The 14,171-nt window shown below is 48.1% G+C and overlaps 1 protein-coding gene across 1 annotated transcript; it reads right to left on the bottom strand.

The window, feature by feature from the left end:
- Positions 1–4,685: 4,685 nt before the first annotated feature.
- OCSTAMP (osteoclast stimulatory transmembrane protein) lies at positions 4,686–10,631 on the bottom strand. The gene is made up of 3 exons (XM_027442867.3): positions 10,349–10,631; positions 8,418–9,462; positions 4,686–7,598 (listed from the first exon to the last, which is right to left on the bottom strand). The coding sequence occupies exons 1-3, from the start codon at positions 10,390–10,392 to the stop codon at positions 7,257–7,259; spliced, it is 1,431 nt and encodes a 476-aa protein (XP_027298668.2). The 5' UTR covers positions 10,393–10,631; the 3' UTR covers positions 4,686–7,256.
- Between the last annotated feature and the right edge of the window lie 3,540 nt (positions 10,632–14,171).

Here is a 14,171-nt window from a genome sequence, read left to right as displayed (position 1 = left end):
TTTTTGGGAAGGAGGAGGAGTGAGGGCATGTGTGTGTGCTCACACAGTCGGGGGTTTGCACACCTCGGTGCTCAGGACCAGCTCTAGCACAGATGTGACAGCCTCATACAAAGTCTCTGGTGCCGGCTTTTCCTGAAGCTGCTGTTGGGCTCTGAGCTGTTATGGTGATTTTCCTGTTCCTGAAAATGATAGCTATTGCACACGGAGGGGAGGGGAAGGGTGCTGAACAGGGTGCTCCTCTTCCAAGTGTAATTTCACCGTGATGAAAGCTTCTGTAGTGTTTTGGAAAGAGACACTGAAAGAATCCTCCCAGCATCTGTAGTCTACTCTGCATTTCTCTGCAAAACTTAAATTCACCTCTGAGGGGATGGGGACTTGCGTGGTAGCCACATCTTTGACTCTCTCTGCTTTTCTTTGGGATTTGAGTCCTTTCAAACAAGTCAGACTTCTCAGCTGAGCAGCAGCAGCACTGAAAATGAAACCCAACCTGCAACCCAGCCCTTTGCTGAAGCCCCTGGACCCTTCTCTCCCTTCCTTCCCCTTTGTCTGCAGTGTAGGGCAGAGGATGTGGTGTTCAGCAGCAGCACACAGCCTGCAGCCAGCCCAGCCCAGCCTGGCCCTTCCCCTAACCCACACAACCTTTTTTCCTGGTGCTTTATTGTCCAAACACTCGTGACAGATTTCTGACTGAAGCAAGAGGAAGCATTCAGCCTTTGAACTTGGTCATTTCAGTTTCTCAGCCTGCTTCAAAGGACAAATTACCATCAAAGCCCTGGATCTCCCCCTGTCCAAGACAATTTCTGGCTGGGCCGTGGTGGGCACACAGGGGAAGGAGGGGGCAGCGCAGACCCTTCCTGCCCGCTGCTTACTGCTTAAAGCCCTTCTCTGCCCCAGGATCTCTCACCACATTTCAAGTGTGACTTTTTGCTGGTTTAGGTGACTTTTTATTCATAATCTCTGCGGAAAAGGAATTTGCAGAATTGATTTCTCTCCCTTCTCAGACATAACAGTGCATTTCACCAGCTATTTCAAGTGGGGTGAGGAATGGCAGGCTGGGACAGCGTATAAATAAGAAACAGTTAGTTGAAAACATTTCTGCCAGTGATTTCATTTCCTCTGTTGCTCATCTGCAAAGAAACCCAAAAGCACTTCCCTGGAAGCACTGCGAGGTACTGGGCTGCCCAAGCACAGAGGATTGCCCCTGACTTAATTTCACCCCCATTTAGTCCATGAGCCACAGCACTTCGTGTTCCCTCTGAACTGGGGGGTTGTGGTACAAGAGGAGCTGCTGGAATCAGCTCTGAGTGCCTGAGAAGAGAGCTGGTTGTCAAACCTCCCAGCATCTTTGGAAATTGGTGATGTGTGGAGTTTGGGAAATCCAGGGGCTTTGGAAGATGCCTGGATGATGGGCTTCTGTCCAAACACAGTGGCAGTCAGCCACCTGGGAAAACCAGCACTGCTGCTGCTGCTTCTCCTTTGGTTCTTGTGGACTGAGGGCTTGTTACGAACCACTGATGTGGCAATGTGCAGTTGCAAAATATGAAGCATCGAGTTCAGACTGAAACTGTGAACCAATCTGCATTCAAGAGAACCATGATGAGGAAAATGTTTCCTGTGCATTGCAAATCACTCCTGGTCTCTCTGCAGCTGTCTCACATCTCCAACTCGCTTCAACACAGTTTGGTTCCTCCTTGGAAAAAACAATTAGCCTCTAAAATAATTTGCTCAAAAGAACAAGGTTCTAAAAGCCCTCAATTTGCTTCACATCTGGCAGATACTCCCGGATAATTACCTGGTATCTTTTTAGGGGTGATGGGATGCTCTGCCTGGTGTTCAGCTATGGGTGCAGACGGTCATGCACCACATCTGCCACCCTGCACAGATGCCAGGCACCCCAGGGCATCCAGATGGCACTGGGTGTCTCTGCTGAGGCAGGTTAGTCCACGTCCATGCCCCCTGCCAGGCTAGCACATGCTGTAGGGAAGCAGCAGGGAGCACCTGCAGTTCTGGAGGGGGTTATGAATTTAAGCTTTCAGCCCCAAGGCAGGAAACAGTCACTTTTTAACAGTACTGGGCATTGGTTCAGGACAGCACAGTGCTGACATCTCTTCTGCTTCAAATCAGCCTCTGGCAACCTTTGCACTTAGATAGCGGTTTGTTTATCACCTCTTACCTCTAAAGATAACACCTCGTCTCTTTTCCATCCCTCTTGTTTTGGCAGCAGCACCTGTGGTGGTTTTACCGTACTGGGCAGCTAAACCCCACAACCGCTCTCTCACTCCCCCTCCTTTAGATGAGGAGGGGGAGAAGTAAAGCAAAGAACAACTCACGGGTTGAGATAAGGATAATTTAATTAAAGGGAAATAATTATAATAATTAAATAAAGACTACCATGAACTAACAATTTAACTAAGGGGAAAATAAAAAGGGAAAGGGGAAAGGGAGGGGAAAAAAAGGAAAATAAAAGGAAGGGAGGAAAACAAACAAACAAAATAAATGAAGGCTATATGGAAGTGCAGAGGAAAGAAATTACTCTCTACTTCCCACAAATGAGCGATGATTGACCACGTCCTTGAAGCAAGGCCTCAACGCATGCAGCCGGTGTTCGAGAGGAGGACCGACGTCTTCTCAACGAGTGCCCACCCCTCCCCTCTTCTTCCTGTTTCCACCTTTTATTGCTGAGTGTGACATCACATGGTATGGAATATCCCTTTGATTGGTTTAGGCCAGCTGCCCTGGTGATGTTTCTCTCCTCACCTTTTGCCCACCCCCTAGGAGGGTTAGAGAAAGGCCTAATACTGTGCCACTGCTGCTCAGCAGCAGACACAACACTGATGTGATAACACTGCTGTTCCAGCTACAAGTACAGAGTACAGCACTGTATGGGCTGCTGCTGGGAAAGTTAACATTCCAGCCAGACCCAATACAGCACCTTGCAGCCCAGCCAAGGCCCCAGAGCAGGCTGTTCCTTGCAGGAACGGCACAAAAACCCTGTCTGAAAGGGGCTCTCCCCATCCCCAGCTGTCCGTAGGGTTTGGAGGAATATCCTCAACACCAGCAGCGTTACTGGGATGAGTGGTACTGGTGGCACTGGGAGCAGTTCTGTCCTCCCATCACAGTGTGGCATGGCGAGCTGGGCAGAGTACAGACCATGCTGTGAAATAGCTTTTATTAGCTTTTGTGTTTATTTATATTGCCTTCTCTAAAAGCTGGTGTACGTAACCATTGCTTCTTCATTGCAGTTATGGCTATAAATAGGATAAACACACTACAAATGGACTTTGATCAAAACTCAGGACATATTTCTGGAGAGAGGTGGTTGGTTGGTTGGTTTGCTGCTCTGGTGGATGTAGGCTTGTGGCTCTGAATGAAATCTTTCCCAGAGCATTACCTTAGCTGGACAGTTCACATTTGCTGCTATATAGTAAGGCCATTCATTTCCCCAGCCAGCCAGCCAGAAGCAGGAACTTAGCGTATATGTTATCTACACTTGCACTTGTTTAAGGTGAAAACCCACAAAAATACATGACAAAACCCCAAGGATAACAGGGGCTTCAGGGCAGATCCTGTCCCATGCCTGAGGATCTTTCCATCCCCTGGGCTGACCACACTAGTGGAGGAAAGAGCAATCCGTGGGCCTTTCTTTCATGTAATTAACGCCTTTAATTAGTTTGGTAAGAAACCGCAAACCCCTACAAGTGTAAAGGAGAAAACAGGCGAACATGCCCACATCTGGCATCAGCAAAGATCTGGGCTGGTGTTGGCATTAATGAGCAACAGGGGTGTTAAAAAGGGGATTTGGCCCCATTGCCAGCTGCCCACTGGCTCCTGCAGAGCCCCACAGCCCTGCCTCTGTCCTCAGCACCCACCAGTGCCTGGCCCTGAACTTTCAACTTCTCAGCTCCCCAGCTGCCAGAAGTGGTGAAATCCAGCCCTGCAGAGCCCGCGGGGGCAGTGAGGAAGCTGCAGAGTGGGTGCAGTGTTTTTTTTTTTCTGTATTCCCTTTCCCAAAGAAGTGGCAAATCCATTTTCAATGAGGAGTAAAGTAAGCCTCAGACATGGCTCAAGCCTCAAATATAGCTAATCCTCTCCAAAAAAAAAAAAAAAAAAAAAAAAACCCTGACTGAGCTTCCTAAATGTTTCCTAAACATTTGCTTCCTAAATTCGAGCCTGAAGGTTCCCTATAGGACATGGCCAGCACAGGACCCAGCCCCCACCAGCTCCTGGGATGTCCCCATGGTGCTGGCACCACTCTGGGGTGATGCTGGGCAATGGGTAAGGCACAGGGAAGTCACAGCTTCTGATTTAGTTTCTCATCAGCAAAGCAAGTGGGGTAAGTGGCACAGTGATGCAGAGACAGCTTTCAACATCCCCTTTCTCCTCCATACAGCTCCAATGGTCATCTCCGTATGATGTGGTCGGGTGGTGCCACCGACCCCAACAATGGCAGCCTCGGGTGCATTTGTTTCGCCATGGTGTTCAATTCCATCAGCCTTCAGCGCACACATATTTAACACCAATATGATTTCTTCTCTAAAATAACCATAAGTTATTAAAGTGACTTTTCTTCCTACATCAGAAAAAAAAAAAAAAAAAAAAAAAAAAAAAAAACACACAAAAAAAAACACACAAAAAAAACAAACCCACACTTCTGACACCAACGCAATGACAATTCACGACACTGATGGTGTAACACATCGCATTTATTGCCCTCCTTTCCAGTGAACAAACCCCAGCATTGCCATGAGAAAAGACCATTGATTGCTTCCGATGCTCCTTCCAAGCCCAAATTCTCCCCTTGCTGGTTTCTTCATCTGCTGAAGCTGAAACCTATGGGCGAAGCCACAGCTGCCTCCTGTGGCAGAGGCACAAAACAGGGCAGGAGAACTGGCCCGTGGGTGCTGCATGCAAGGTGGGCTCTGCTATACACAGCTCCCATCACTGACACAAGCAAAAATGGTGTGATGTGCACCAAAAAATAAAATAAAACAAAACAGAACAAAACAAAAATAAAATCTCCTTAGTCCCTGCAGACATACCTGCAGAACAGAGAAGACAGCACATCTCTGCCTCAGGATGGTGTATGACGGCTGTGACTCCAGGAGCACGGGCAGAGCAGCAGTGCCTCGCTGATTATTATCCTTTCAAGCTGATGTAATTACCCTAATCAAGGCTTCTCTGATGCTGAACTTTACTGTCTGGAAGCATAAAGTTTCCAGAATTAGCCTTTAGTGGTTAAAATTTAGGGGGAAGCTGAAGGAAGCTCTGCACAGGAGAAGGGAGAACTGAGCCGAACCAGGGTCAGTTTTTCCTAGCGAAGAGGAATTTTCAGGCTGAAAATGGATGTTTCAGGAGCCCTTCACACCAGTGCAAGGCAGCACCAGTGCGAAGGATGCAGTGGGACACTCTGAGTGGCTCATAGTCCTCGGAGTCCAGCTCTGGGATCTTCTCTGCTCCAAACCCCCACCTGAACCTGGAGACCCATCTCTGGACCTGGACATTGCTCAGGGAGGTTTTCCAAATGCTACTGGCTGAAAAATAATGATTTCTTAAAAGGTAATGTATGTCTCTGTATGTATGCATGTATGTATGTATGTACGTATACTGTATGTCTCTTGCCAAAAAGATGAGTCTTCTCAAGGAAAACTGCTTTAAAAGATGTGCTCGTTGGAAGGCCACGTGCTGCTGGCTTGCCAAATGAAGGGTTCCCCTGGTCTCCTTGCAGATCTTTAACCCCTGGCTCCAGGTAATTTTGGCTACTCAATGGGCACGTGGAAATCTTTCTCCTTCCCTAAACAGAACATCACAGAGTGTTTGCTAGAGAAACCTCATGACAAAGCACTCTGGCAGCTGCAGAGGCAGAAAGGTGCTTAGATTAATCATTATAACAGCAGGGAATTAAGAAACCTGGGGAGATAAATACACCAGGGTTTTGTTAGATAGATGCTTAAAAAATAATCCAGACCTACTTTGTTTCAAGCATCTCAGACGCTGAGAGAATTTTTTGTATCTGCAGCTGCCACTTCACTTCTGTAATTTAATCTCATTGAAGTGCATTATGTCAAATAATTACCCTAATGAAAACCCTAATGGGAGACAAGAGGAAAATAATAGAGATGCTTTGAAGAAATGAAGCTGCAAAGTTACTTTGTTTTTAACCCAGCACCAGTTTAGCTTCCTCTCCTTCTGGCTGTTGCCCTTACACAGCTTCTGATCTGCCTCTCTTTCAGAAGTGATGTCTCAGATGTGGCTCCAGTGATGAATTTTGGCATATTAGATACAGCATCATCCTTCCAGAATTTGAAGCAACCCAACATATAAAGCTACTGCTTTAGGCAAGTCCAGCCTTCCACGTCCTGCCCCTTTCTGTTCCCCACTGAGCATGGGCTCGGCTGTCAGGTTTCAGCCTCACACTTGTAAAGTTCCCCAGTACATCGGCCTGAACTGACCTTTTGTTGGCTGGTCTCATCCTCTTCTGCGGTCCTTCAACTATTTTATCTGTGTTATTTTGGAGAGGCCTGGTGAAGTGATTTCAGCAAGTCCTCACACGCTGATTTCCACCCCCACCCATGCCCAGGAGGTGGGTCCATGCCCATCTTGTGGTCGTGTGGGTCTTCAATGCATGTCAGCAGGCTAAAAAACATTTTTTGTGAGTGTGTGTGTGTGAATAAACCATCTTCTAAAGGCTAATAATTATCCCACCTACACAGATCTCTATGCACAAAAACTGAAAGAAAAACTCCTCAACAATTAAATTAATCATCTCAAATGGGTTTTCCTTCTTGCTGCCTGTGGGATAATGTCAGAGAAAAAGGAAGTGTGCACTTCCTCCAGCAGGGCCGGGGGGAGGTAAAGGAGCTCTTCCCCCACCCTGACTCCCACATATTTCCCAGTTAGCCTTGCCTAATACTGCCAACATCTTCCCAGTCATCCCAGTCATATGAACTATATCAGGTCTTTTTTCCACTGGTCCTGGAAGAGCTGACTCCAGAAAAAAAAAAAGAAAAAAAAAAAGACTAGTAAGTTTTGCCAATTTTTTCTTAAATTAATATTAAATATTAACATTTGGCTTTTCTCTCTCTCATTCTCTCTCTCTCTCTCTCTCTCTCTCTCTTTTTTTTTTTTTTTCCCAAATATTTTTCCTGGATTCCAACCACTTCTCTGACTCTAAAAAAAAATGAATTTGGTGATCCCTTTGCAGAAGCCTGCACCCAGCCACTGCCACAAGGTGTTTCCTCGTGTTTCCCAAAGAGGCCTCAGTTTTTTGGACAGCTTTGCTCCTCCGCATGCTTCCTGGACAGCTTGCTGTAGAGGTAAAGTGCTCGCTCTTCCTCCCGGCTCTCGAAGAAGGAGGCCGCGATTTTCCTGCACAGGCGGCGTGCGTAGGTTTCCAGAAACACGGTGGCATAGATGATGCAGAAGAGCAGCACCATGACAAACAGCACAGAGGGGTTGGGGGGCAGCGGGGGGCTGATGCTGCAGCGGGCAGAGCTGAAGGTCAGGTAGTGATGGTAACTCTTCTCAAAGTCCCGCAGGGTTGATTCTATGTCAGGGAGCTGAAGCAGACTCAGTATAAAAGGCAGGAGCTGTATTTTAGCCTGGAATAAAAAGAGTAAGAGATTAAATGGGGTATGAATGGAACAAACCCAACTGGTTACCACAGAAATATCAGTCTGGAGGTGTGCAGTCACCCTTACAGCTTGTTTGGGTGCAGTGAGACAGGGAATTGAAATGTGCCTCAGGCTGAGCAGGAATAACTGCAACTGGAGTAGGCACCGAGTACATGGCACGGTGAGATCCAGTCCCGTCATCTTCACCTGCTGCCACAGCAACCGTGATGGGGTGCTCCATGTGAGATTCACAGTGAAATATAGTCTAGAGGGTACCAGGAGCTGCATATTTGAATATTAGGGTGTGTTTCTCAGCCCTGATTGTTTTACTATTAGCAGGAATCTGAGCTAAAAAGCTGGGACTGGGAGCTGCTGTTTAGGTATGTGCTGCACTGGAAGGAGAAATTGAGGCTGTGCCTGGTTTTGCACCTCCCCACATACCCAAGCCTTGTGTTGCTTGTCCAGCTGGCTGCTGGGGAGGGAAGAAGGCAGCATGTAAAGCCCCACAGGTAGCTGTCTCCACCGACACCTCCCGTGATGTGGTACAACACAGCAGGTACCCCACAGAGGGAAGCCAAGAGATGTGCCTTCCCCCCCCCCACAGACATGGTGCAGGAGATATTTTGCCCACTGTGGCTGACACTTTTCTGTGACTTTTCCTTTTCAGTAGCAGCTGTCTCGAGCCCCCTCCTCTCTCCATCCCTCCTGAACACTGAACAGAAACGCAGCCCCAAGCAGAGCTTAGTTAGAGGGACAGAGAAGCCGATACAGAAGCATGTCCTGAGCAGGAGGGGACCTGGCACTCACGCTGTATTTGATGCTGAGCGTGACGGGCACCACGGAGAGATGAGCAACCTTCCTCACGGCTGTGTCTGCCACTCTGAAGGCGACGTGGTCCATTGCCACCACCACCAGCATCAGCGTCAGGGCCACAGTGAGGCGCAGGGCCTGCACCAGGCACAGCAGCACTTCTTCCCGGGACAACTTCAGGCCCGTGGGCCGAATGAGGTTTTTGGACGAGCCCCCCAGCAGGTGAGGAGTTTTTCTGTCCACAGCTAAACGCTCCAGCTTCTTGGTGATGTAAAAATTGTCAAAGCGGAGGTTGGTGAGGTAATTTTTCAGATACCACGCAGACTCAAAGCAGAGGTAGAGCACGGAAAAGCCAGCAACCAGTTTGTTGCCCACTCGTACGGAGTCTTTGACCAGTTCTTCAACAGCCAAAAAGTCCCTCCTGACCTTCTCACCAGCCAGGTGCATCTGCTGGTTAATCAGGGAGCTGTTGTGAAGCAGTGAAAACCTAAAATGCCCGTTCATAGGCCTCCAAATATTAATGGAGTTACCGGCTGCTTGGATCTCCTCCCCAAACTCCCAGGAAGCTGTCCCCAACAGAGCAGTCGAGTTCAGCAAGCTCTCGGAGGAATTCTTGCAGATGCACTTGATGACCTGCAGAATGGTTTTAATGTTGCTCACGATGTTTGGGGTCACATTAACCGCCACAATCATGATGCAGGTCGACAAGAGGAGCTTCCGACCTTGCTTGGTGCCCAACGTGGGCATGATCATGCTGAAGACACAGCGGGCAGGGTGCACCAGGAACAGGGTCAGGAGGAGGAGCAGGCTGAAGGAGACAGCCATGGCCACAGCAAGGTGCCAGGAGTACTCCAGGGAGGCAAAGAGCCAGTTGTAGAAGAGGCCTCCGACCACAGCGGTGAGGCAGGAGCACTGCAGGAACAAGGCCCACAGCTCCCTGCTGCCTGCAGGGACCGGCTTGGAGTAAATGCACCACAGATCTGCCGCCATCCTGCTCACCCTTGGGAACAGAAAGTCTTCACAGTAGGCACAGACACTCAACCTGTGCAAAGAACAAGTGGCGGGGTGTTAGCAGAGGAAATAGAGAGGCACTAATTAGGGGGCTTTGTGACCTCCCTCTCTGAGTGCCTCTGGTCTCACTCTGCCTCTCTGCCGAGCCGAGCTGTTGACACTGAGGTCTTTCCTGCAGCCACATGGGCCAGGAAAGTTCAAGGCATTTCTTGAAGTGCCAATTACAATGCTACAGCTCCTCCTTTAACATCAGCAGAGGAAAGCATTATATTCTATAAAAACCATAATAAAGCCACTTGGAGGGCTGAGCTCTAGCCATGGCTAGGAGCGGCTCTGGTGGTTAGTTAGAGGATGCTGGGGCAAGAAAAGCAAAGAGGAGGTGCCTGGCCGCTCTGGAAATCATTAGTTAGCCTTGTAATTAAAAGGAGTTCAATGGATTGGAGGAGGTGGAGTAGGAGTCTCTGCTCTCCCTTCTTCTTAATAGGAAAGCAGACAAAAGGCAGCAAGTTTAAGGTGACAAATACTGAGCCGATCAGAGAAAACAGTTTCACACTAATGTTCAGTGCCAGAGGAAATCTCCAAGGATAAGAATTTGGCCATTGCAGACAGGATGAAATGTCCCATAGAGCTATTTAAATGTCTAATGAAAACAAATGTTTGGGAAGAAATACCATTTCTCAGGCCTCAGAGGAGGAATGACTCTCCAGAGACCAGAAAACCTGGTGGGGAGAAGGATTCTCCCACCACAATTTGCAACCCCCTCCCCAGGATCAGACCCCACCAGGCTGATCCCATCTCCCCCGTCCTGGCAGGAGAGATGGAGGAAGAATTTTGCCTGGCAAGCCCAGCTAATCCATTTACTGAAGGTTTTTCAGCAGAAAAAGGGAAGCAGAGGGAGCGAGGCAAACACTACGTACCAAGCAGCAGAGATGTGCCCCAGCCCTGCCCGTAAGCTCTCCATGCTCCGGTGCCTCGTCACTCTCAGAAAGGATGTTGGAGGCAGCCGCTGGGTGACCCACGGTAGGAAACCAAGGCACCTGGCACCAGGGAGCAAGGACTCAAAGCCAAAACGAAGGTCAGCAAATGCTGGCAATTCCTGATGTGAGAAGGCAAAGCTGGTACAGACAGTCCAAGAGTAACCCCACTCCAGTGCTGCCCAGGCTTTGCACCTCCTTGGCTCTTACTGCTAGTGGAGAAATCCTGGTGTAATGACACATGGCCAAGAAAAATGAGTCAGTACGGAGTGACCAGGATGGAAGAAGCATCACATGGGGACTGGGGTGTCACTGTCCTCTAGTGGGAAACCACTTGCCTCATCCTAGCCAGCAGTAGGGTGAGGATTGCAGTGAGATAAGATTGCACTCATACAGCAAAGGGGAGTTGAAGGCTGCAGGGAGGCTATGTTTGTCCAGTGGCTCTGGGCAGCGAAAAGTGTTTGTATCCCTCAGCAAACCTGGCCAAAAAGCCTCCACTTGGCTCCAAATCGTTCCCTGTGGGTTGGGGCCTGAGGGCGGGCTAAGATGTTATATACACCAAACCAGTAGCCAGAAAACGAGCCGAAACAATAATTGCCTAACTTTTCCTAGGGCACAATGAACAAGCTTGCTCTGCATTATAAATAAATAAATACATAAACAAAATTTAAGTATAATATATATATATATATTTAAAAAGGTGGGGGGGGGGATAAAAGAAAAAAAGGGGGAAAAAGAAAAAAAAGGAAAAGGAAAAGGAAAAGGAAAAGGAAAAGGGAAAGGGAAAGGGAAAGGGAAAGGGAAAGGGAAAGGGAAAGGGAAAGGGAAAGGGAAAGGGAAAGGGAAAGGGAAAGGGAAAGGGAAAGGGAAAGGGAAAGGGAAAGGGAAAGGGAAAGGGAAAGGGAAAGGGAAAGGGAAAGGGAAAGGGAAAGGGAAGGAAAGGGAAGGAAAGGGAAGGAAAGGGAAGGAAAGGGAAGGAAAGGGAAGGAAAGGGAAGGAAAGGGAAGGAAAGGGAAGGAAAGGGAAGGAAAGGGAAGGAAAGGAAAGGAAAGGAAAGGAAAGGAAAGGAAAGGAAAGGAAAGGAAAGGAAAGGAAAGGAAAGGAAAGGAAAGGAAAGGAAAGGAAAGGAAAGGAAAGGAAAGGAAAGGAAAGGAAAGGAAAGGAAAGGAAAGGAAAGGAAAGGAAAGGAAAGGAAAGGAAAGGAAAGGAAAGGAAAGGAAAGGAAAGGAAGAGAAAGAAGAGAAGAGAAGAGAAGAGAAGAGAAGAGAAGAGAAGAGAAGAGAAGAGAAGAGAAGAGAAGAGAAGAGAAGAGAAGAGAAGAGAAGAGAAGAGAAGAGAAGAGAAGAGAAGAGAAGAGAAGAGAAGAGAAGAGAAGAGAAGAGAAGAGAAGAGAAGAGAAGAGAAGAGAAGAGAAGAGAAGAGAAGAGAAGAGAAGAGAAGAGAAGAGAAGAGAAGAGAAAAGAAAAGAAAAGAAAAGAAAAGAAAAGAAAAGAAAAGAAAAGAAAAGAAAAGAAAAGAAAAGAAAAGAAAAGAAAAGAAAAGAAAAGAAAAGAAAAGAAAAGAAAAGAATGCTGTGAGTGAGCACGTGTGTTTGTAGACCTCCATACAGATGTGCATGGGCTGGGGTGCAGGACATGGCCAGGACTGTGCCAGCTCCATGAAGCAACTGTGACATCTTGCGGCCAGGCTCTGCTAGAGTACTTCAAGGTCTGCGTTCATCTGAGCTCATAAACTACAGCTGTCAGTGACTGGAGACTTCTAAGGAAAACTGAGGAAGTGAAGGAGAAAATTGGGGCTGGCGAGCTGGTGAGCAGGATGTGTGTGCTCTGTGTCCCTGGGGTGCTTCAAGAGGCCTCCCCTGGCCAGTCACCAGGAGTTCATGGCCCAGCACACCATGGGATGGCTGGGCTTGGCAGGCTCCAGTCTCCACAGAGCTCAGGATCTATAATTTTCTTGCTCTGATATCCCTAGTGTAGACTTCCTAGCACTTTAGCAGACGCAGAGCATCTTGCTAGGACACCCGTGAGTCCGACCTGCGGTGACAGGGCAGCCACCACGTGGTGACGGTGCTGCACAGGGCTGCAAAGGACAGCAGCAGCAGTCTGGGGTGCCCCCTGCTATGAATTTTAAGACAATGTCTGGGTGATAACAGAGGTGCAGAACTGCTATGATTTAAGGCTGAAGGTACTTTCACAAATCAAGAAATTGAGGGTGTGGGAGGGATCAGCCCAACAGCGGTGACACTTTCTTTGTTTAAAACCACGTGCAAATGAAAAACTTACAGTGATACAGTCAGCTCATGTCGGTGGTTTCTACTATAGAAATACAGAAAAATCCCAGCAAAACTTGGTGACTAATCTGGGATGAATATGACAAGGGAGCCAATGTTACCAGACCTGCAACAGCTTAATTTTGCCCATCATGCCCTGATTTCTGTGTCAGGACTCTCACTCCGCGCATCGCTGCTGGGTACAGCCAGGCTGTGCACAGCCCTGGAGCTGCTCAGTGCTGCAAAGCCCCACGGTGCTGGTTGTCTGTGCGAACAGTTTGTAAAGACACCCAAACGCTTCTGGAATAAAAGACCCTACAAAATGCTTTCCTACTGTAAATAAACCAGAACGATTTTCCTCCAAGCGTCTCAGGAGAACATGTGGACATTCATCCCAAATTGGATGGGAAACATCAAAGGAGTAAAGCAGAGATATTCTGGATGTTGAATTTCAATGCATGAGTGGCATTTCCTGTTTAATTAAAATTCACAAGCAGGCTGCTAATGTGAGTGGCTTTTGTGGCAGTTGTTGGATTCCTGCATTCCTAGAGAACTGGTACATAGGCAGGCAAAGTTCCTCTGAAATAACAGGGTTTTAGTAATGGAAGGTTAATACAGCATTCAAAATGCCCTTTCCAGGGATTTTTCATATCTCTAGCCACATCACAATACCTTCAAGAATAATAGGGGTGACTTACCGTAAAAAGCTTCTTTCAGTGATTTTTAGCACTAGCAGCAAGCAGAACTGTAGCTTATTTATGTAGGTTCAACCTTGAGCCCCAGAAATACTAAATCTTTAAATCTGCTTAAATAAAATAAAATAAAATAAAATAAAATAAAATAAAATAAAATAAAATAAAATAAAATAAAATAAAATAAAATAAAAAAAGCCAGAACAGTCCTGCTCTCATAGATGCCTAGATACGGAAAAGCAGAATTAGTTGATGGTGCCATCCATATGCCTTAACCAGATCCTCTGGAGGCCCCGGGAAATGCACACAGCCTCCTGCTTCTGAAGAAGTTAAAGCAGGCAGAAGCCAGGTCTTTGACTAAAGCAGGGGCTTAGCATCCTGGTGCTCCTTGCACCTTTCCCAGGTCTGCCAAGGCCACACTGTGGGACCACGGGGAGGTCCCCAACCCCCTCCCTGCCTCAGTTTCCCACCCCTGGCGCAGGGATGGGGACACAGCAGATGCTCCAGCAGCCGACGGCGGCTCCCTGCAGGAGCAGCAGCCCTAGCTGGGGAACAGGATCAGGGACAGCGGGGTTCCTTCCTGCCCCCTGGCCCTGGGACAGCAGCACCACGCTGTTCGCATCCAGACAGCTGGGAAAGGGACCTGCAGGGAGCAACTTGCTCTACTCGCCCTTCCCAGTCCAGCCTGGGCTCACCACAGCATGACAAAGCCCATCGATGCAGAGAGCCCGAGCCCTGGGAGGCTGGCAGGAAGATCTCCTGTTCCTCCCAGGGAACAATGCCAAAATCACAGGGGGAAAGCTAG

This window comes from Anas platyrhynchos, chromosome 21 (genome assembly GCF_047663525.1).
Source record: "Anas platyrhynchos isolate ZD024472 breed Pekin duck chromosome 21, IASCAAS_PekinDuck_T2T, whole genome shotgun sequence".
NCBI lineage: Eukaryota > Metazoa > Chordata > Aves > Anseriformes > Anatidae > Anas > Anas platyrhynchos.
The sequence above is the reverse complement of the archived record's forward strand: the minus strand, read 5'-3'. Positions and strand labels throughout refer to the sequence as shown.